Genomic DNA, 24,397 nt, shown 5'->3' with positions numbered 1-24,397 from the left:
TTGATACCCAACGATTGCATTTATGATAAAAAGAAAAAGAAACGCAAATATAAAGAACATTATAACAATTAAAATAAGATAAAATGTTATTACTTAATAAAATAATTGTTTGATGTTTATTTTTAATTACTTGTAAATTTTAGATGCAAATAATAGTTTATATAATAAGATTTAATATATTATATATATTGAACATCCCAAAATTGTATATACTCATAAAAAAATTGACACTTCCAAAATATGTTCTTAAGATTCGCTGCTAATAATATGAATAACCATTATGTCAATAAGTAAATGATATACTTGAAATAAATTAATTATAAAATTATATTTAAAATTAAAAAGCCTAAGAAAATTTGATGCTAATACATTTTTATTAAATTAGTTATAAGTTTACTTTTTTAGAATAAAATTTAATTAAATTATTATTAGTGTTTGTTAATTTTTATTTATATTAAAAATGATATTTAATGAGTTAAAAAATAATAAATTTTAATTTTGTTTAGGAAAAAAATAAAATGATTGGTTATTTTTATTCTCTTATAATAAAATTTGATTATATATTTTTTATTTTATCTCCTTGCGACTTCAATTTTGATTCTTTATCCATAGATGGCAAATAAACTTGTCCCGTGGGTATTGCCTGAACCCGTCCTCATTTTGACGGGGAATTCTCACATTAACTGGATATGAGTACGGGGGAATCTCGATTTTTTCAATTGGGTATGAGAATGAATATGGAGATGTACTTGTCTCTATCATATCTTTATCCCCATTTAAATTATTAAAATATTCACAATTAATTAAGTAACCATATATATATATATATATATATATATATATACTTTCTATTTTTTATTTCTTTTAATTATTTGGTTTGTCATGAAACTCATTTGCATCTCTAATATATTTTTCATCTTATCATAACGTTTATGTAATTATGTTAAAATGATGTATGCCAATTAAAAAAAAATGATGTCTCACATTTGAATATTTCTATTATTTTTAAATATTTTTATTTATTATATATTTTCCTTTCACATGAGAATGCTTAATATCATCAATTTAAGTGTTTAATAATATAAACATTTCATTTACTAAGTAATATAAAAAAATATAATTTAGTTATTATTAGTCATTTTTGTTTCATTTGAATAACTTTTTTGTTTCGCTAAAACAATTTTCATTATTTCACAACTATTGAGTATATATGTTGATATTTGAAAAGTTTTATTAGATCTCTAAGATATTTTTCATCTTATCATACCCTTAATCATACATTTGTTTTTTTTGTGTGTGATTTTTTTCAATAGTCTTTCAAATTGTTTCTAAGACACGCATTTGCTAATTTTTAATATTTTTAGCTATAATTACTGATTTGGTACCCAAACTTTTTGGTTAAGTGCAATTTGGTACTCATACTTTTGGTTTGTTCAATTTAGTACCCAAATTATCTAAAGATATTCAATTTGGCCATCTCTGTTAAGTTGGAGTTAATACCATGTCCGTACAGGACACGTGTCAAGCAATGAAATTTTTTATTTTTTTTAATTTTTTTTTAAAAAATTTATTTATTTTTTTTAATTTTTTTTTTCAAAAATTTTAAAACTGTCACGTGTCAGTTTATCACCGTGCCACGTGGCAGCTTACAATCATGACACGTGGCAGCGATAATAGTTGTTTCGAATTTAGTACCCCAATTTAAATTTTTGATTCAATTTTGTACCCCAATTTTTTAAAATGATTCAATTTCGTCATTTCCAATTTGATACCAAATTACTAAATAAGCTTAATTACAACTTATATATACATGTTACAATAACTTTTTCTAATATATACATCAAATCATTTCACCTAAATACTTAAATTATTTTATTTTTTACAGTTTAACCTTTGTAATTTGTTACATATGAAATTTTTTACACTTGTAAAAAATAAAATAATTTGAATATTTAGGTGTAGTGATTTAATGTATAAATTCAAAACAATTATTTTAACATGTATATATAAGTTATAATTAAACTTAGTTACTAATTTGATCTCAAATTGGAAAGGACGAAATTGGATCATTTTAAAAAATTAGGGTACTAAATTGAACCAAAAATTTAAATTGGGGTACTAAATTGAAAATAACTATTACCACTGCCACGTGGCACGATGATAAACTGACACGTAGCAGTTTTTAATTTTTTTGAAAAAAAAAATTAAAAATTAAAAATTAAATTAAAAAAATTAAAAATTTCATGGCCTGACACATGTCTTGTACGGATACGGTGTTAAATCTAACTTAACGGAGATGACCAAATTGAATCTCTTTAGATAATTGGGGTACTAAATTGAACAAACCAAAAGTATGGGTACCAAATGAATAATTATACCATATTTTTATTTGTTGTTTATTTTCATCATGTAGAATACTATTTCAATATATTTTATCTAATTATTTTTTATTTTCTAACTCATTATCAATCATACTGTAATTTTTCTTCTACAATTGTATAAATAACTTTTATTTACTATAATATAAAAATTCAATATAATTGTCATGAATATTTTTTTATCACCATCCAACATATATTGGAGTTGAAAATATACAAGATCTATGTCAAAATTTTATTATTATGTTTATTATTTGTTCTTAGCGTCATTTTGATTAAGTGATGTATTATAACTTTTATTAGTATATAAGAAAGAGATTTATTAGAATTTAAAAAATTGAAGTAAACAAATATTTAAAATATATTTTAATTTGAATATTTGGTTTCCTTTTATATTTTTTAAAAATATTTTTAAATTTAATCAACTAGGATGTTTGTAAATTTAATAAATGTTTTGGTTCTCATGAAATTTTATTAATTAATTGAATATTTAATAAATATATGGGTGCATTTTAAATAGAAAATAAAAAGATATCAAATTCAAAAAAGGCAAAAAAAAATAAAAACAAAAACTGGAGGGTTTATTTTCAATATGTATTAGTCAAGACTTCCAATCCGTGTAATCAATAGAGGTCAGTCCGTTGTAGATTAACACTCATTTTGATCAGAACATGTGTTTGTTTATGTTATTAATTTATTGTTTTGACTATTTTTAGTAGTTTTATTTATCGTTTAATTAAAGTGTAAATGATATAATAGTCACTCTTTTTACTAATCATGTTTTCTTTAAATAATTACTAGAGAAACTGAACTTGACAAAAATAAGAAATGGAAAATAATTGGACATGGACCTTGGAAAACCTTTTCCTTGCACGAAGTAGTCTCTTCAATGTAAGAAGGTACATAAAATTAAGTATCATTTGGATGAATAGATTAGAAGGCTGAAACTAATACCTATGCTTTTAGTTAATGAGAAGCATTACAATTGACGATCTTGTAGTACCAATATAGTATTAAAAAAAGTACAACTTTTTCAAAAGTGGAGAAAGAAAAATTGAAGGAGAATAGGTAACCAAATTCAACTACCTCGGAAAGCCACTATACATGCAATGCAATCAAATTCAATGTCTTCATACCCCTGCTTTGTAATGTAGCAGAAAAATTATGATGCAAAAAAGAAAAACACTTGGCTAATGAAATTAACTAATTCACGTTTGATTATAGGAGTGCCAAAGTAGCGCAACTTCTTCGCAAAAGCTACTTCCGTAATCAATTAATTAGGGATATTGAAAAAAATCTTCACTTGCGAGATTAATTGCCGAAAAATCTTAATGAACTAGGGATATTAAAAAAAATCTTCACCTACGAGATTAATTGCCAATAAAATCTTAAATGAATATAAAATAAATATCGTACATGGAGTATTTTTATATTTATATGTTAACAAAATGATCAAGGTATTATAGTATTTTTATTTGTAGATATTATGTATTCGTTATACTTTAATTTAAATTAAATAAAAAATAATTAAAATATTAATACATTGATTTTTAATGTATTAGTTTTTATCAATTGGTTTAAAAATAATAATTGTAATTTAACGCTATTTAAATAATATGTTTGAAATATATGATTGTTATATGTTATATTATATATTTTCTTTTAAAATACTTATGAATATTTATAGATATTTTATGAAGAATGTAAGTATTCGTGTAATGGATATCCATATAGATATAAAAATAAATATATGACGAATATTTATCCAACAGATAAAAAAAGTCAACTTATCATACTTTTCATTTCTAAGTGTAACCTTAATAATTTCGAAAATTATTAAAATTGGACTGCACCAAACACGGAGGACCCCGTCAAATATTGGATTTATTAAATGAAATTAGTAAGTTGAAAGTTTACTGTGGAATTGCCTTAAGTCATCATCTTGTGTGGGTTGACCGCTACTGCAGGGTGGTTTATAAGTTAGAGTCAGCTACTCGCTGTCACCACATCTTCAATAAATATCCTCATTACCACATCCTTATCTTTCACTAAAAACAATCCGTAAATAATTTGTCTACAATAGTTTTTGTAAAGTATGGTAACATATGTTCAGGGAAAACAAAAAACTGATGAAAATTTGATATCATCCAATACAACGTTATATATAAAATTCCTAAGTTACATGTCACACGTTACTTTAATTACTTTTTGTTTTGTTTTTAGATATTACTTGTTTTAAGAAATGTTTCTTATCGAAGTACCTTACCAAACACGCATACTATTTTCATTTGATTCATTTAAAATAAGTGTCTAAGCTCAACCTTTATTTGGAATGAGAGAAAGCGTGATAGAAGGGAGAGTGACAAAAAGAAGCATGATTTTTTTTTTTCTCTCATTGTGGTATGATATAAACAGAAAATAAATAGTTGAAAATGAATTCAGCCAAGCATTTTGTGAAATCTACCACTTGGGAACAAAGCTGATAAAATAGGATCCAATTAAGTAGATTCGAATAACTCGTCAAATGAGTGTACTAACATCGAAAGATAGCTTCCAATAAGGTGTAATAACTTTATCCATTATTGCACTTTGACTCTAATTAAAAAAAAAAAAACTTTACCCAATTGTTCTGAAAACCTTTTATGCAATGGATTTTACATCAACAGTACTGTAATTTGATAGTTTATGCACTTTATAAAATAATTCCTCTTAACATTAAATCAGTTTAACATAAAACAATAAATAAGTTTTTAATTCTTCTAACAAAAAGTTATCACACTAATATCAAATAAAACTACCCTTTACAACCTTTACAACATAAAGGGGAAAGTAAAATAAAACTAATTTCCTTTATCTTGAAAGTTTTTTTTGTATTATAAAGAATTTAAAGTTGAAGATGATGGGACCAAAATGTTCAAAAATTCTTTGATCATTTATAAAGTCGATCATTGTCATCAAAAGTAATATTTGCTTACAACCCACCAACCCAAAGCCATGCACGTGCATTCAAAAGAAAAGTATAGAAGTTGAAGAAAATTAAACTAACCAAAACTTCTGTTCTTGATGTTTTGTACTACCCTATGTAGGTTGAGAATATCAATGAAGGAAGAAGGAGAAATGCTCACAAAACTGAAAGGGTGTTAGAATAATTTTTAATATTCCCTCTCAATCTCAACAAACATGATTTTTATCTTACAATAAAATCTAAAACTTAATATTCAAACATCACATACACAACTTTAAATACATAAACAATTGAAGTCAAATTTAAATATTCAAAAGTTATTTTTTATTTTTATTGCAGTCCAAACTTCAAGTTCAACTATTTTAAGCGTATTGATACTAACAAATTATTATATTCACCCTCAATTAACGTAACTTTTATCCTTCGAATCAAATCTAAACTAATATTCAAACTTATAAATAATTTAAATATATTTATCTTCTTTAACCTTATTAAAATCCTTTTAAAATTAAAGTGACCACCAAACTCTACTTTAAAATAAACAACAAATATAAATGTCAAAATTTATTAATATCGTCCCAATAAATACAAGATAAAAAAAATATTTATTACTTTTACAAATTTTCAAGTTTTTACATACTTACATTAAAATACAAAACTGAGTTCTCATGTATCGACTTAGCAATTTAAAGATTAATGTTTTTGTAAATTAATTATTTTAAATTACGCAAAAGTGACCTATTAGCTTATACAGGACCAAAATTATACCAAATTTTTTGGTCTACCTAAAATCTAAATCCATTGAATTTGGCCAGGTTGAAATAAACTGTTTTGTTTTCCAACTTCCACTTCAAAAAGAAAAAAGAAAATAAATCTAGGCGACGAAATACAAAATAAATAAATTACGGTTTTCATTGAAAGTATTTTGTATTCACCTACACTTTTTTTTTCTTCACACTAAAGAGCTCACAAAACCATTTTGATTTTGTTTCCTTCTTTTAGTTTGTTTTAAACCAAACATACCATAAAAAGACAAAATAAATAATATTGATCATTGATAATGAACAAAAAATAAAAATACCGATAGTATGGTTAATTACATAACATAGTTTAAATAATAATGATAATAACTCGTGCTTTAAGGAACGAATTATACTACTAATATCGTAGTGAGAATAAACATATTTTTATTTTTACAAATTTAAGGTACTATTAATTTTGGCTCTTCAATTATCATTTTTTTTAGTCTTTGGATTGTTTGAAGTATTATTTTTATTCCATGGGATTAGACATAATCAATGATGAAATGTGGAAGGTTTTATACTAATTAAATTGATCTACATGATTATTTTATAGTTAAATATATTTTTAGTGTTAGAAATTGAGCACATTACCTTTTTCATCCTTTAACACTAAGTTTCCAATTTTATTTAATTGTTTTTTTATAATTATATTTTTAATTCCTCATTTTATATGTCATTTGTAGTAAGTGATGGTCTACCATTTTTTGCATGAATTTAATTAATCAAATTGAATTTTGAAAGTTTTTCAAAAATTTGTTATCTTGTTTAGAATAAAAGTACTTTAATTATTTTATACAAAATCGGTTTGTGTTAAGAACTAAAAGGGTTGTCAATGATCATCCATCACTATTAACGTACACGATAAGTCTATTGTTTTTTTTTTTTTTCTTATTCTCTCTTACTCCTTTGACTTTACCAAAAAGTAACAATCTTAGAATAATTTCAATTGACACTTGTGGGAAACAATTTAACTTTAGTCTATAACAACATCCTAACAATAAAGAATATGGTGGAGAAGTGTCACAAGACTCACTTGGCAATATTTAATTATAATAAAGGATTTTTTTTTGGTAGACATTATTGAATTTTTTACTGAAATTTTAAATACAAAAGTGAAGTGGAAAAGATTGGTGTGCAAAATATTTACATAAGATGAGTAAAAATTCATATAATAATGATAAAAAAAAAACTACCTCGAATATTGTCTAACGTTATAAATTAAACATAAATTTTCACAAAATTAAAAAACCAGAGAATGATATTTTTTAATGGAAGGACCAAACGATTTGATGCTCCGGACAAATTATAAACACAATAAGTTTTTAGAGTGTGTTTGGATATAGTATTTTAATGAAGGAATTCATTTTTTGAAGAATTTAGATTTCTTTGTAATGAAATGCTTTGTTTGGATAGAAAAATTAAAAAGCATTTCAAATGCAAGCATTTTTTTGAAGGATTTCAAAAAGCTAAATTAGTAGAAATTCAAATATCCTCAAAACAGGTGGAATTTGAAATGCTTCTCACTCAACCTCACATTCTAGACCATCCGGACGGGCCTGACGAACCAAATGGGCTTGATGACCTAGATAGGTCTAACGACCCAAACGAGCCCGATAATCTATATGGGCCTGATGACTCGGACGGGCCTGACGACCTAGACAGGCAAACAACCCGGACAAGCTCGACGACCTGGACGAGCCCAATGACCCAAACGAGCCCGACGACCCGGACTAGCCCTTTCAAATCATTGGGCCCGAAGACTCGGACATGCCCGACGACCCAGAAGTGCGGGACGACGCGAACAGACCCAACGACCCAGAGTAGCCCGACGACCCTGACGGGCCCGACGACCCGGACGGGAACGATGACCTAGACGGGCCCAATGACCCAATAAATTTTATCTCACAATAAATTCAAATTTTTTTTCCAAACAAGAAATTGAAATGTAACGTATTTTAATTTTCTTATCCAAACAAATTATTTAGAAAATAAATGGAATTTAATTATAAGTAATTCAAATATAAAACATTTCAATTTTTAAACATGGTTGAAATACTCCATCCAAACACATGGTTAACGAACTTAAAAAAAAACTCGATTAAATTTATATAGAATTGTTAGAATAGATCACAACTTACAATATCATCAAAATTTAAAAATACCACCTTCTAAAAGATTGGAAACTAAAAGTTAAGATTTTTAATTAAAAAAAGTAATGCTTAAGTTTATTGGAGTAAAAAATATAATTAAAAAAACATAAGCATTTTATTATAGTTTCCATAACTTTTTTTAAGCGGTGAAGACAGAATTTGACAATTGTCCTACTGGGAGGCAGATGGCGTTGCCGTCGGCTTTGTGTTGGACCATAATTCTAAATCACTAAATCATTATTTAAGTTTTCATATTGTTTTTTGAAGTTAAAATTTTAAGACCAATTATCTCAAAATTTCATTCAAGTGATGATAATAAGATATAAGCAGGGATATGAAATGGAACATATTTGACTTTAAAGGTTTAGATAACAGCTGAAGTTTTATAAAATGTATTTACATTTTTATTTTGAATGATTAATACAAAAATAAATTATACTTTAGAGTAAAAAAATAATGTTTTCCTCGGTTTGAAAGTTGTATATGTAGTTGATAAAGAAAATAAACAAAAGGAAAAAACGAAACAGATGAAAGAAATAAAAAAAAAATTAGTGTGTTCAAGAAAAGTATTTTAAAATAAAATTCAATTTTGTAAGATTATTTGATCTAAAATATTAAAAATAATTTATTTTATGATTGAAAATATTTTTATTTATTACAATTAATATTTTTATTTTTAATATAATAAAATAATTATAAGTTTAGTATAAGTATTGAGAGCCTGTAATAAATGTGTTTAATTATCTTAGTTATTAACAGAATTCAACCAATGGAATAAAATTTTGTATATTAAAAATATTTTTATATTTAAATAAAATATATCTAAGTATTTATCTTCTATTTTAATATTTTTGTTTAAATTGTTACTATTATAAATCTCAAAAGTTAAAACATTTGGCAGAAAAAAGAAGACAAAAAAATAAGTTAAAAAGTAGCAAAATGTATATTACAGTTTGACTTATTTTTTATTTATCCTTATGTCTTTTGATATCTAATTATTTTGTCTACAAACATTTTTAATTTAATTTTTTTTATATAATTTACTTTATGAAATTATTTTTGACCTGATGGTGACAATGGGTTTGGTGAGAATGTGAGTAATGGGTGCGCTGGACAATGTGACGGCTGAAAGCATGTAGTTAGATTTAGATGACGGCTATGTCATGGAATGCTCAATTATTTGTCTCTACAAAACTATCTTTTCTATTTAAATTGTTTATTAAAAATTCCAATATTATTATTTTTATATAAAATATGATATATATATATATATATATATATATATATATATATATATTCTCGCATTTGTTTTTTTTATTAATCTTTTGTATATAAACTAATATTTACTCTATATTGATATTTTTTTTTTCTTCCACTCGTATTAATTTTTTTATATAAATTCTTATTAATTTTCTATAACTAGTGTTAACATATACGTAATCGTGTGTATACATATTTTTAAATATATAATATTATATTAGTAAATAATATTATAATATTATAAAATAAATATAAAAAATAAATTTATATTTATTAAATATAAAATATAAAATAACTATTAATGAATGTATTTTTTTATTAAAATAAATTTGTATAAAATATGTAAAAATAAATTAATTTTTAATAAATAAGTATGTTATAAAAGATAAATTAGAAATGAATAATTATTGACACAAACAATAGAATCTTCTTTATATATAATTAGTGTAAATACATACATGCATGTGTGTACCTGTTTTTTAAATAGACATAATATTATATTAGTAGGTAATGATATTGTAATGTTATTAAATTAATATATAAAATAAGTTTATATTTATTAAAATTAATAGAGAAAATACAAGTAAATAACTATTGATGAGTAGAAAAAAATAAAAAAGAGAAGATAGACAGTTTTATAAAAAGACATATAAAAGTAACATTTAATTTGTAAAAATTTAATTAATAATTATAGGTAAAATTGAAATTATAAAATGTGGACACACAATATGTAAAACCCACTTTTTATTTCATATTTATGGGTCCATTTAATTAAAAATGGTCCAAAGTCAACCCACTTGTTTGTTTTCAGAAGGTCCTTCAGTTCCCCAACTCTATTTTCTTTTCTCAACTTTTTCATTTCTTAACAGCTTCTTTTCTTCCTTTTTCTCTAATTAAGTTGCTTCCACTCCTTCAAATAGAGGCTAAGACTGAGATTGTTGTGGAGTTCTCAGGAGATCAAACTGAACATTTTATTCCCCTCACGTAAGTTGAACTCCAAACATTTGTTTCCTTTGTCTCTTCAATTTTGAAGTTCTAGTCTGATTTAGTTTTTGATCATGGACCTCATTGTCTCATCCCTTTGTTCTTGTTTGCCAACTCCTTAAGTTGTAGTCGTGTGTTGTGGTACTCTTTTGTTGGGACTCAATTTTGCTGGGTTAGCATATGTCAAAGTAAGGGAAGCTAGGGTTCAAAGTTTTTTAAGTGTATTACATGTTTTTGGTCCTGAAACATGTTTACAATGTTTGTTTGATGTTGGTGTTGTATGGAAATGAGTTGAGTGTTGTTTTGTAGGTGTTTATGGGTTTTGCATGAGTGAACAAGTGAGAAACCTGCTTTTCTCGCCCATGCTAGTAACACTTGCCTAAGCGACAATAGCATAAAATTCACCATTGTTCTTGTTCAAGTTATTGCTAAGGCGAGGAGCTTCAGTTTTGAGCTATGTTACCCGGATACGGATACGACTAAATTGAAAAATTATAGGACACAGGACATGACATGTATATACATGTTAAGTTTGAAACTGTCAACTAACACATTGTCAACTAACACAAAATGAATCTAATCTATCTATCTAATATCCAATATGGAAAAAGTAGTGATAATATAAGATTTGTTCCTTATTTTAATCATCAAAATCATGTCAAAGATAAAAAAATATCTTTTAAATTGAACATAATATATCCTATAAGTATCATACGAGTACCGGTGTTCGATACGTATCAGACACGGGACACGTAATTTATAAGGTACGCCGATGCATCATAGATTTTGAGCGAATAACAATCTTACTCAGATGAAAAAGTCCCGCTTATATTTCCCAAATGTTAATAAAAAAAATTTAACCTAGAATCTCTCTAACCCTTTCTTTAGAATTTTACCAACAAATCAATTTTATAGTTTCGTTAAATATCTACTCTGATTATTATAATATATATATATATATATATATATATATATATATATATGTAAAGTAATATTTAAGAAGGAAAAAGAAAAAAAAAGTAATTTAATAAATTTAGCCTAAGGTTAGATGAATGGGATACCCAGGTCAAGTGATTCACTAACATTGAACAGATAAGAAGAAATCGGATAAGGATGAATGAAGAAACGTTAAGAGTGACATTTTGTTACTAAATATATCTCCTGTTTTACGACAAATCAAATCATATACTTTAGTGCTCCTTTTTAGTTGTTAAATTTTTAAAGATTTGTATTTTTATTTATTATTTTAAAATTGAAGTTAATATTAATTACTTTTTTGTCAGTTATATTATTGATATTTACTTAATACTTATTTAATCTATATACATGCATTTATTATTATTATGTCAAAATGAAAAAAATGAAAGAATAAGAAAATACGGAACTGTTTTACTGAAATAACTTTGTTGGCACTTCTTATAAAAAAATGAATCCAGTGAATACTGGTGACGGTTTGGTATTTTACAGACAGGAATAAAGCAACGGATACATCTCTTTCAATATATAAGTATTTTATATAAAAACGTATATTTATATTAAAAATAAATGTAATTTCGTTGAAAACAATATATCAATTAGATTAAGCAAATATGATTTTAACAAATTCCAACAAATTATCATTTCTTTTGTTGAATATATATATATATATATATATATATATATATATATATATATATATATATATATATATATATATATATAACCATTTATCATTGATAAAATATTTTTCTATTCATAGCGTTTCTTCTAAATAAAAGAAAAAAATTATCACATTTTTATGTGATGGTTTTCTAACAAATATGCATAAATTATATTTTATTTTAGCTTATCTTAGTATAATTTTCCTTTAGTATATATAAACACCATAAAATAATCAATAAATTCCTATGATAAGAATAAAAACTTTTTAGCTTACATGGAAAATTATAAATAAGTGTATGATCTATTATTAGGGAATGTTTAGTATGATTAAAATATATTAATGTGGGAGAAGACCTATGCAATAATAGCTCATTTGATTATCGGAAGCCATAATAAGAGCATGTAAGGTGATGTTTATCTTAGAAGATAGAAACTGTCTCTCTCATTACATACATATTAGGAAGATATCCTTATATTTCAACAGCTTAGGTTGCAAATTTGATGTGGGCACGCCATCATTTTCTATGCACTTCTTTTATGTTACTCAAACTAACCGCTCCTCTTAACAAGTCCAAATTCTTTATTTAGCGTCTTAATAATTATTTTTAAACGTTCCTTAAAATGTAGGCTTAAATACGTTTTTGGTCCTCATTTTCGTAGTATTTATTGCGGATGGTCCTCATTTGTACAGAATGTTTAAAATGGTCCTCATTTTTACAGAATGTTTAAAATGATCTTCATTTTCGCAATTCGTGTTTTATTTGGTCCTTTTCTGTAACGCCGTTTAAATCATTAAAGGAGCATTGGACATGTGGCACAATTTGTATTAGGGTGTGTTACGTGTACTGTACATATGTGGTAATTAGATATTTGGGGATAAATAAGTGAGCTAGGATTTTGGTAAGGAATGTTTGGGCACTGGGTGAGTTTTGACAATCTTGTTCCTCCATCCCCAAATATCTAATTACCACACCTCTACAGTACACGTAACACATGCTAATACACCGTGCCACCTGTACAATGCTCCGTTAATGATTTAAACGGCGTTACAGAAAATGACCAAATAAAACACGAATTGCGAGAATGAAGACCATTTTAAATATTCGGTAAAAATGATGACCATTTTAAACATTCTAAACATTCTGTCAAAATGAGGACCACCCACCACAAACTCTACGAAAATGATGACCAAAAAGGTATTTAAGCCTAAAATGTATAATTAAGTTGGTTGACTAAGTGATGTGAATTATTATAAGCCTCTTCATATGTGTTTAATTCATTCAGAAAAGAAAATATTACAGAGAAACATACATTAATTTCATTGCGAACCATATAATTTTATTACATGAGATGAATAATAAAATTTTGATAAATTTTCGAAAGTACATAAAAATGTTCATTTCTGATACATCTGTAGTTAAATTTTAATTGATGAAAACAGAGATTTTGCACGCCTCAGACCTTCAAACTAAAATTGTCTTAACACTTTTTACATTAAGCCATTGTTTTGAAACGACAGAAACTTGATGAAAGACAGAGCTTTAAAAAACATGAGAAAATTATTCTTCATTGTCCATACAATTTAGACAGAGAAGAAAGGATCGAAAACATAAGTGGGACCATCATACGTTAAGATCATCACTCTTGAGAAGAAACTGAAAGAAAACTGGTTGACTAGGTCAAAATGACCATATTACCTTTCTCTGCTAAGCAATTTATGTTATTTAGTACAATTTTCTGAACTTCCTTATTATACCAAACATCTCACCTTCCTTTCAATCTCTTTAACCAAAGGTACCCGCAATGGATCAAGATCTGAAGTCGTACGAAATTCACGGTGAAAAAATTTATTCAAAACTAGTTTAAAAAATGTCTACGCAATCACTTCCCAATATAGTCAGACTCATTACTCTGACAAAACTTACATTCAAGTTCATTTTTTTTTCCTATTTTACCCTAAATTAAGAGGACTGTAATAGGATACCTAAAACTAAGTTAAAAAAATGTGTAAGGTGGTTAACTGATAGGACTTTCACCCTTAATTTAAACTGGAAAAAAAGAAGGATGAATGTGTACTCTTTCACACCTTTTACACTTTCTCACCTTTAGAGGACGATAATCCATTGTTAGGATAGAGTTTACTAATTGTTAATATTAAAATTAATGATCTGAACAAAGAGAGTACAGAGCGGCACACAACCTGAATAATTATATCAACTTCAAAAGCAAAATGGCTAGAGCCATTTGCGAAGTGATGAATATCCACAAATTGCCTTATTCACAATGACTCAACCAAATATAACTGAAGAAAATAAACCAACAGAATGTTCAAGACTCCTCATGCCTCAAGGATATCCAAGCGGCACATGATTTCAAAGTGGTCCCGGAAAAGTCCCATTCTCCCTCTGTTCATTCCACCTTTCAACCTGCCACAGTATATTCCACAAAAAATTAAAAAAAGGGAAATGCAAACTCACCCAATACACATCATGGAATCTCTGTACTAACGACCTCCATGTGGTATACCACCAATCTATTAAATTTGTGACTAGATTAGAAATATAAATTGTTTTATGCAGAAGTGGGCAAAATATATTTATCAATTCCAGGAATGTCCAGAGATTAATTGAAAAGGAGGGCATTTTCATGAATACAACAATGTATACCATGCAAATTCACTTTCTTATTCCTAAAACAAACATGACCACCTACATATACAAACAAGTGTCGTAACTTTTTACAAACAAAAAAATCACTAAACCAATTTCGCTTATTCACATTATGCAACTAGACTGTTGGCACTGCAAAAAACATTTAGACTAGTTTCAAGCAACTGTATTCTTGGCATAGTAACCATGTTGGCCAACTCTGAAAATCCTAAAATGGAATGACCACTATTTTAAATATTAAATATTATAATACAAACAAAATTTATAGATAAATAATTCATAGTTAACATACACGGTCACCAATCAAGGAGCAATAAGAACACAGTAATTAAGTCCAAAAATGAAAAATGATTGTAAGATTAACAGAAAAGAAATACAACAAATTAGATAAAAATAAATAGTAGAATGCAAGATAATAAGTTTTCACGAAGAAAAAAGAACAGAACAGAGGACACAAAATATTCCTTAAAAGTGTGAAGGAGCAGAGGTAAATGGAGGTAGTTTTTTTCTTGAATGGTAAAGGTTTCAAGTCTGAATATGTTTCCTGGAGCAAAAATGAAATAGAGGGGACTTGGAAATTTACCCATCAGACAGTTATTTCAGGGGCAAAAAATGGGTTTTGGGAGCTTATATCGAAGTAGTATCACTGTATTGCAATAGCTGCTACCAAAATGGTTTCACAATTCTGCCTCGCTACTCTACTTTCCTGAGCTATTGATTACTATATTTGTGAAAGAAGCTGACAACTTCCTTGAAGATAAAAAAATCCCAATGCTATCATTAGTCAGCTTCAAACACAAATATAAATCACTTTACTTTAAAACTGTCTAATATACTAAATCACAAAGAAGTACTTATGTAGGTATGTACTTAAGAAATCCTAGCAAGGGAAAAAAGGGTCTTCAAAAGGAAAAATTTACATATATACACAAATGCATATAGCTTGACTTTAAAACTCAACATTTAAAGCAAGGATGCAGGAGCATGGTCACGCAATGGCTCCTAGTATAAACCGAATAATAATGAGTCACTCGGGTATACATTTCTTTTGCTCTTGAGTAGTTGGGAATGACTTATATCTCATAAACTAAACCACCAAATAAACAGTAACTATATTCATCATATCAGAAATGTACATATTTATTCAACTTTATATGTTCTTATTTAGACTTCACAATCAGAGTGCATGAAATTGGTTTTGAAGACGGTGTGTCATGTCTTCCAGATTTGACTCCTACAGAGTAAGAAAAACATGCAAAGTAATAAAGGGAATATCCACACTTAACTTGGATTAAAGTGGATACACTCTTTCATTCTTAGTTTTACAAACCCTATCACTTTAAAAGAGCTAAATCCCAAAATTCCAAGTATGTATATCTTCAGACACAAATATAATGAGTGATGATTTTTTTTGTTGGAAATCACAATCGGAGGTTGAATACCCAAGAACAAGCCTAATTTCTTTCATTAACATAAAATAAAAAAATTCACCAATTATTCTTCTCTTGATAAGTCCAGAATGTCATTCATTAGTATTTTTAGTTACTATAAAAAAAAAGAAAACAGAAAATAATGAACGTTATAGACTCTACAGAGCTTCAAAGGACTTAAAAAATAAATAAAAAAACACGGCATAAATCCAAAACTAATACAATATATCGGCAAAATATTGATAGAGAAAACAACTCTATTAAAATGATCTATAATAACTTGTAAAAACGTGGATTAGTGAATGATGTAAGTTAAGGAGAATCCACATCCACATGCATTACAAATAGAGAGTACACACTGACACTGGGAATTCAGTTATTTTGCAGACATTAAGGATCAATCTCATCAAAAATTGAACACCGCAAATCATAAAATTTCTGGTATGCCATCAATTTTTATATTAAAGTTCACAAGCAGTCAGTTACAAGTCAACCAAGAAACTAAGTGTTGCTTACCCATTCACCCGGGCAAAGGGAGCGGTAGTATTTAGCAAATTTCTCACATTCACCTGAGTTATCACCCTTTGCTGCCAAGCATCTGTTATTAAAATCAATATTAAGTAAAAGATTATATGTAACACTTTCGCAGAAACCAGATAGCCAATGTCAGGAAATCCACCTATGAAACTCTATGTAGCGGGTGAAACAATGTCTGGTTTGATTTGTTGTAGGAAAACGAAAATCGGCTGGTGCTGTTTTTAGTTCAATCTAGCAGGAAGTAACAAAAAATATTATGTTAAGGTAATAAAGACTATAAATTTGCAGGATATACCAAACCTGTTGCATTAGAAAAGTCAAATTCAAAACAAAAATGTATACAGTGCAGCAGAAAGCCATAGGGTGATTTTGAGCAAAGAAATAAGTGTGCCTAAAATATATTACCCATACCCACCCTCCTTCACTCATGAATGAAGAATGACGTATATGAATGACAACAAAGAACAAAACACATCTTGATTCAGAATCTTAAGTAAATTGCACTATTGGGGTGTCCAATACCGCCAATTACAGTGAAACAAAATTTAGACAGTGAGCTAAAACTGCCACGATCAGAATCTAAAAACATGCCGTTGACTCGATGTAATAACAAAGATGTGGACACAATCATAAGTAACAAATCAGCACTAGATAGCAAACATTTCTACCAGGAATAAAAATAAAAATAAAAAATCTTAAAAAGGAAGCATATACATACTACCATCAACAAGTTTGGTTATTTACAAGAAGCAGCAAACTAATAAAACTACGGCTCAATTAATCTGTAGATCCTTAAACATTTTGGGATGTTCAAATAGGTGTTTCGATCTTAACTGGTTCCTTCCGCTTTCGAAATTTTCTACTTAAGTCCCCCAGTTTGAAGAATGTATAACTGAATTCCAGCGCCTGCCATTAGAAGTTGGCTTCATGAATTCAATTAATTTTTTTTTTCTGAAACCGTAGATGTCAATCAAATTACACAACTGCATCCTATGGTTTTTTAAAATTTTGAATTGGGATCACAGAATCGACATTACCAGTGAATAACTATATCAGTCTTGTAACAATTAACACCTAGTCCACGAAAACATTTTAAAACTACAAAGTTAGGAATCAAATTGCAAATATTCAAGAGATGTAAACACGAAAAAAGAGGCAACATCAATACAATTTGGTTTAACCTAAAGCTATCAATCAAAAAGGGCACCCCCGACAGTCTCATTTTTCTCTTCTACAATCTTAATCCCGATATGGATATTAAATAGCAGAAACCCAAATCTATAAAATCCAAAATGTATCTCTTTTCACATAGAGGAGAAAAGAAGCAATTCATTTCTTGTCGTATGGATAAATATTCAGTAGTAAAATGATTCGATAGATCCGAATAACAGATTAAACCGAATAATATTATAACAAATTGCACTCTTAAATGGCGAAAATAAGAAGAAAAAAAATGGAGATGGGAAACAGCTGAAAATGGTGAAGTTTGTTTTTCAGACATGAGAATCAGAGTCGGAGAAAATGGAGAGAGACTAACCTCCGCCATGAGTCAGTCTCGATCGAAAAATAAAACAAAAAGAAAAGAGCAACTAAACAAATAAATAGTAAACGAGCAAGTCGCATGGGCCCAAAGTAGGCCCAATTAGAAATTCTGATACGATGGACATAACGGTAAAAGGCTTTTAGTCCCTGAACCTTCACAATTTCTTGGTGCACCTTTAAAATTTTTTAAAGGATCATTTTTATCCTTTTGTATAAGTGATTTTCAGATTACACAACACATCTGAAAAAATTTTGGAAAAAATTTTCTAGAATTTCCATAACAAAATTTTTGAAAAAAAAAATGAATCATAATTTTTGGAATACATTTTTCGAAAAGCATTAAATAAATTCCAGAACAAACTTTTTGAAATGGGATTTTCGGACACATATAATAACTTTTGAAATTAAGTTTTTGGAATATCCCTTCATGTATTGTGTTATATTGAGAAGAGTTTCTCAAAACACCTTGCTGAAAAGAGCTATTGTAGGGGTGCGCTTAATAATAGTGAAATGCAGGAAGCAATAGTTATAATAAAAACCAACTGAATTTCTCACCTGGACCATTATACCAAACACTGAAATCCACTTCCAGTTCTCATTTAGGTGACTGACATGGAAATTAAATCTAAAGGTACCGTCTTCATTAAATTTTTATTTATATCCTCATCTTCAAAAAATACTTATATATATATATATATATATATATAATTTTTATTAATATAATAAATTTTATTTTATTTTCTTTATAATTTAAATTAATGGATATACTCATTATATGTCTTGCTAAAATATATTTTACTTTAAATATTTTATCAAATATAATATTGAATTGTCAAAGAAAAAAATTGTTAATATTTTAATTACATGTAACCTGTTAATTTAAAAAAATATAAAAAATAAATAAATGTTGAATCTATTCGTAAGAGGATAAAAAAATATATAATTATATAACTTTTAAAAATTTTGGACTTTTATTAGAGGTAGGTACTATGAAAATTAATCCATGCGGGACTAAGAAGTTGAAGGTCATGTTCATATTGATGTTCATATTGATATAGATCAAGACCAAGAATATAAAAAGAGAGCATGGATGGGTGGTGGTGATTAAAATAGTCAAGATTCTAATAAAATGTCTGTCCAAACATGAACATAATCCCAATGTCTGCTCAAAATGATGTTAACATGGTATGCAGAACTATCTAGGAGAAACAAAAGATATGCAGAAAAGGGAATGATGTCGTATTTGAAGAAAAACAGAGGAAACAAAAGAGTAAAAACTGTACCGAACTTGTGCACAGTGAAGAGGTACAAATCCAATGTAAACAAACTAGAGTATGAGATGCTTATTTTAACCGGTGAAAACTATGCTCTGTTCTGATGAATTGTGAATTGAGTTCTTTTCTTCTTGATTTTGGAAAAAAACAAATATAATTTTTTAAAATTAAGTTAGACTTTTTAATATGACATTAAAATCATTTAAAGATTATTATATAAATCTTATGTACGATTGAAAAATCACGTACTAAACAAATAATATCAAGCTGAGATACCTTAAGCTCTAAATCTACCTATATTCAACAAAAAAACACAAATTTTCATGGATCAAACCTGCATATCTAAACCTTCCCATGACACAATTATCTAAGCCTTTTAGACATCAAAAACCTATTGTAGTGACAATTTTAAAAATATTTATTTTCATAATATTTTTTCTTGCTCTCTTCTTCATATTCGGTGAATACTCACTTAAAAACTAAAATGTATACAAATATAAAATATAACTTCATGAGCAACAAATAAGTAATTATGCTTATAATTGTAATGAAAAAAGTATTACAGGATTTTCTTGACCACATTTTACACCTTCATTAAACACATCTGAACTTGTTTCTTCATTACTTTTGGTCTATGGAGAAAACTAGAGTCGGGCCATCCATTTCTTTCCATTGCATATATGTAATCGAAAAACAACCCATTTTAGTCGTAAATGTTGTTTAGGAGAAAGTCACTCTCGACTATTAAATATATGAACCAACTTTTTTCATTTATCAGATCTTTTACATGGTAGTTTTAGTACTTGTTCGGAGAAATCAGCGGAATAAATTTTTGGTAGCCTACTGATAATATCCAACAATCACGAGAAGAAAATTGAACTTCTCAGGAAGCAGATATCTTCAGACCCTTATTAATGCAGATGACTGAGTACCAAACCAAAAACAAGTTGAGTTATATTATTCAATCATCCCTTACATATAACATTTGTTTAGGCAAAGTTACTTATCTCTTTATTCCTCTTCATCAAGTCAACTATATTATCCCACAATTATTTATCTTTATTGGACAGAAAGATTGTACATATACTGTTCATCTAAAAAGTCAAGTTTTATGCAAGGGCGTGGAAATTTTGAGTTTCCTTGCTAGCATCAATAGTGATTTGCAACAATTTCGACATGTTAACGTGAGCATGTTTCATATGCACTCCAAAAACTAGGATTGCGATCTTCACTCTAAAAACGTCAGAACTGTCTCGTATAGCTTATTTTATTAAAAAGGTCATGCTTGACTAGAAATTCAATTCATTCTACCGTCAGTTTTGTTTGAGACAGACCTTTGGACTCTTCAATTCGTAGCTTTGATTCAAAAAATTGTATTATATCAAATGGAAAGGACCAAAAAATAAAACCACCCATCTGTCAGATTTAACATAGAAAAAAGCCACCAGTTCCCATGTATTTTACAATCAAAACCTCAATTCAAGCTGCATTTGATTTAAAATAGAAAAAAAAAAAACCCTTTCACCTCCGACCAACTGAGGGATCGTATGGACTTGACCAAAGACCACCACTAACTCCAGAACTATTGACAGCTGCTACTCCATTGCTATCACCAACTGGTACCATACCCTCTGCTCCTTGGCCAGAAGCCATCTGACTATGAGTTCTCCCATAACCATCAACAAATGGACCACTGCTGTGTCCAGGGGTGGAAGCCCGAAACAGATCAGCTGCTGTTTACACAGTAAGAATGCATCACAAACATATATGTATAAAATATCGCATCAACACACTACAACATAGTAAAACAAGAAAGTTACCATGTACTCTTTTCTCAGCATTCAAAATCTCAGCTCGTAACATTTCTACTTCTCTTGCCATTGCTATTAGATTTTTCTCTTTTGCTTTCATGTGATCCACTAGCTCTATGTTTTTCTTCTTTTCATATTCAAAGGTGCCACTGTCACTCAACCGGTTTAAAGGAATTAATAGATAAGTTACAAGATAAAGAGAAACAAACCGCAAAAAAGATAATATGCACCAAGATGTGCAGGAACGAATACCAAATATTTATGAATTTAGGTGTACAATAGCACCCATGAATAGCAAAGCCTGACTTAAAGCTTGATTTGATAGATGTTGAATATACTTCAGTAGTAAATACTCAAATGTTGGGGAATCCATCATACAATTTTTTAACTAACTTTCATTCCGTTGTATGACAGCCTCACCATAAATATAACAATATCAATAGGAGACTCCTCTATAATGTCACTCCCAATACCCACTTCAAAGAACATCTCATATCTTGAAAGCAATCAGATACTACGAAGTTTATTTCTTGCTTGAGTTGAGAAACATTCTTTATTTTTGTTTCTTGTAATCATAAGTATTTACAAGTGTCATCCTATTTTCAAATATTTGCACAGGAACAGTGAAAACAAGAAACCTTATGTAAATAATGTGTCATTTTTGTAATTATATTGTGAAAACAAATAAAAACAGAGACAGAAGATATTTTCTCAAACTAAACAGACTTTCATAGTGAAATGAAAGGAATAATTCTTGTCAGCAGCTTTTGGGTTCTTGCTGGAGCAAAAACCAAGATAAATAAATTTCTATATGATTTTTCTTCTTTTATTTTTATTTTGATAGTGGCTGTACAAAATATGCAACTTCGATTTATAATATGTTAGTGTGTGGCATTCTTAACGTTATATCATTAGCAACAAAAGCCTTTCGCATGAGGAAGGATTGGCAACACAGATCAACGTTATCAATGGTAATGGAAGAAGGCCAAACTATGGTGCTGCCACAGTGGCCCTCGCTTCTCAAATTACCCAAGGCAAAGGAGCTGAAAAATGCCACTTATCCCAAAGCAATAGTGGTTATTTAACAACATTGGCTCAGATAAAAATATTAGTTTCCATCAGGGAAATCTAGACCCTGCTATAACAATTAACAAAATTAACTATATAACCTGAAGAATTTAGTATCAGTTTTGATTCATATGAAGGTAGAAATAGCCACACAGTGGAATTCAATACTTACCGTAACCTCTGATGCTCCTGCACTAATCCATCCAGTTCAGCCTGCAAATCTGAAATATTCTTAACATCACTATTAACCTTCTTCAGTTCCTGACTAGCTCGTTGAATTTGGGCACTCAATTCCTGCCTGGAAGCAGCCAAACTCTGTGCCTCAACATAGGCCTGTTGTAGATCCTTCTTCACACTATCACCAGCTCTAATATCAACCTCCCCTTTCGCAATTTTGTCAAGTAGAATTCTGATTTGAATGTCACTTTCTGTCTGGATGCTTCTAATGTGTGACTTCAACTTTTGTACATCCTGCGCAGTTGCGACAAGAGCCTCTCTTAAGGCCACATGTCCACTTGACAGACTATGGTTATCCCTTAAAAGCTGCTCTATTTCTGCTTCCTGAACAGCAAGTTTATTCTCCAACATCTGAGGAGGAGGCAGGGACTCCATAGTATGAGAACCTAAACCAGAAAGTTGACCACGTCGCATCATCCCAGGAATTTGCACAGAGCGTCCCTCAAATGTTGGTGGAGCCTTGCCCCTAGCAGCCATTCATCAGATTATGAACTTAATAAATCCAATGCAAATTAAATCAATACCCAACTCTCCCAAGGGACCTGCAATGTAAATAGCACCTCACCCATTAAGAAGGACACTACAAGAATATCTATGCCATTGAACAAAATTTCAAACTTAAAAAATTAGTTCCTACTGCTCTCCAAAGATGGTTTCATTAGTATATGGTCTCAAGGTTAGAGCAAGCATTGCAAAATCTAAGAATTTTCTTCTCTGTGAAGCCACTAATTTTACAGTATCCTCTTAGGTTTTCAAATGTGATGCATCATATAACAAACATGAATTGGGACTAGGACGACTTCATTGAAAGAAACATTTCAGAACTCACCAACAGGTTGCTCAATTTCACAAAAATAAAAAAAAAATACCAATCAAAATCCCAAGTTAATACAAAAATCGTATCGGCAAGTGCCCAGCAACCCAGAAACTAACAATTCATTGCAAAACTATAAAGGAACGAAAAGGTCGCCACCAAAGTTAATGATGCAAATTGAAAACTCAATATTTAATTTAAACCAAAAATGATGCGGCAATGGATGAAAAAAAGATCGAAGTGAGGAAGAGAAGAGGGTTACCCTTATGGCTGCTGCACGAATCTCCTTTTCACCATGCGGAACAAAGGCAGAAGCCGCACAAATCCCCTTCAAGACTCCTATTTAGAAATTTTCATGAACACCTTAAAACATAATCCAACCAAACTAAAACTAAAACATGTAAGACCCGGGTTTCCTTCATTCTTCTCATCTATCATTAATCTACCATTTAACAAAATAAAATTTTCCATTTACTAGTGAAACCCAATGTTTTAGTCATAGTACTTTTGATTTTATTATCTGACATCAAATTATTTCCTTTTGAATTGTGTATGCTTTTGTCATTGTATTTAATATATTAATGCTTATTTATTTATCATTAAAATATAACGTGAATTTTGTTTAAGATAAATCAATTTATTCTATAACAGAATTTAGTGATTGTTTATACAAAGAAAATTCACCGATCAATTATTTCATTACATTTTAATGATATAAAATATTTTTTTACTATAGATAATGTTCTGACACATTTAATAGTTTCAGGAGTTAAAGTAAAATAAAGTTTTTAAATACTTCTTCTTTTATGTTTCAAACATATTCTAAAACTAAAA

The 24,397-nt window shown here is 28.4% G+C and overlaps 2 protein-coding genes and 1 long non-coding RNA gene across 4 annotated transcripts; 1 reads left to right on the top strand and 2 right to left on the bottom strand.

Annotated features, from left to right (window-relative positions):
• Positions 1–10,478: 10,478 nt before the first annotated feature.
• LOC146888002 (uncharacterized) lies at positions 10,479–11,140 on the top strand. Its single transcript, XR_014993411.1, has 2 exons — positions 10,479–10,540; positions 10,850–11,140. It is a non-coding gene; the product is annotated as an uncharacterized LOC146888002 (long non-coding RNA).
• A 3,178-nt stretch (positions 11,141–14,318) lies between these two features.
• On the bottom strand, positions 14,319–18,403 carry LOC114176265 (cytochrome c oxidase subunit 6b-2). The gene is made up of 4 exons (XM_028061247.2): positions 18,355–18,403; positions 16,960–17,048; positions 16,797–16,878; positions 14,319–14,607 (listed from the first exon to the last, which is right to left on the bottom strand). The coding sequence occupies exons 1-4, from the start codon at positions 18,361–18,363 to the stop codon at positions 14,554–14,556; spliced, it is 234 nt and encodes a 77-aa protein (XP_027917048.1). The 5' UTR covers positions 18,364–18,403; the 3' UTR covers positions 14,319–14,553.
• Positions 18,404–20,990: 2,587 nt separating this feature from the next.
• On the bottom strand, positions 20,991–24,053 carry LOC114175664 (protein FLX-like 4). Of its 2 annotated transcripts, none has more exons than XM_028060441.2 (4): positions 23,826–24,053; positions 22,685–23,291; positions 21,454–21,593; positions 20,991–21,366 (listed from the first exon to the last, which is right to left on the bottom strand). In XM_028060441.2, exons 2-4 carry the CDS (start codon positions 23,224–23,226, stop codon positions 21,155–21,157), a joined length of 894 nt encoding a protein of 297 aa, XP_027916242.1. In that variant the 5' UTR covers positions 23,227–23,291; positions 23,826–24,053; the 3' UTR covers positions 20,991–21,154. The 2 variants fall into 2 exon arrangements, with proteins under 2 accessions (XP_027916242.1, XP_027916243.1); XM_028060442.2 differs by having other exon boundaries at positions 22,685–23,215; positions 23,826–24,016.
• Positions 24,054–24,397: the final 344 nt, after the last annotated feature.

This window comes from Vigna unguiculata, chromosome 3 (assembly GCF_037176805.1).
Source record: "Vigna unguiculata cultivar grain cowpea cultivar isolate G323 ecotype 2 chromosome 3, ASM3717680v1, whole genome shotgun sequence".
NCBI classification, from domain to species: domain Eukaryota; kingdom Viridiplantae; phylum Streptophyta; class Magnoliopsida; order Fabales; family Fabaceae; genus Vigna; species Vigna unguiculata.
Note: the sequence above shows the minus strand (reverse complement) of the source record. Positions and strands in the feature narration are given on the sequence as shown.

Coding starts and splice junctions, on each gene's coding strand:
- LOC114176265 (XM_028061247.2), bottom strand. Junction 16,879..16,959: donor CGCTACATAGAGTTTCATAG/GTGGATTTCCTG, acceptor TTTTAATAACAG/ATGCTTGGCAGCAAAGGGTG. Junction 14,608..16,796: donor CCCTTTGCCCGGGTGAATGG/GTAAGCAACACT, acceptor ATACTGTGGCAG/GTTGAAAGGTGGAATGAACA.
- LOC114175664 (XM_028060441.2), bottom strand. CDS start 23,226: ATGGCTGCTAGGGGCAAGGCTCCACCAACATTTGAGGGACGCTCTGTG. Junction 21,594..22,684: donor CAGGAGCATCAGAGGTTACG/GTAAGTATTGAA, acceptor GTTGAGTGACAG/TGGCACCTTTGAATATGAAA. Junction 21,367..21,453: donor TGCTGAGAAAAGAGTACATG/GTAACTTTCTTG, acceptor CTGTGTAAACAG/CAGCTGATCTGTTTCGGGCT.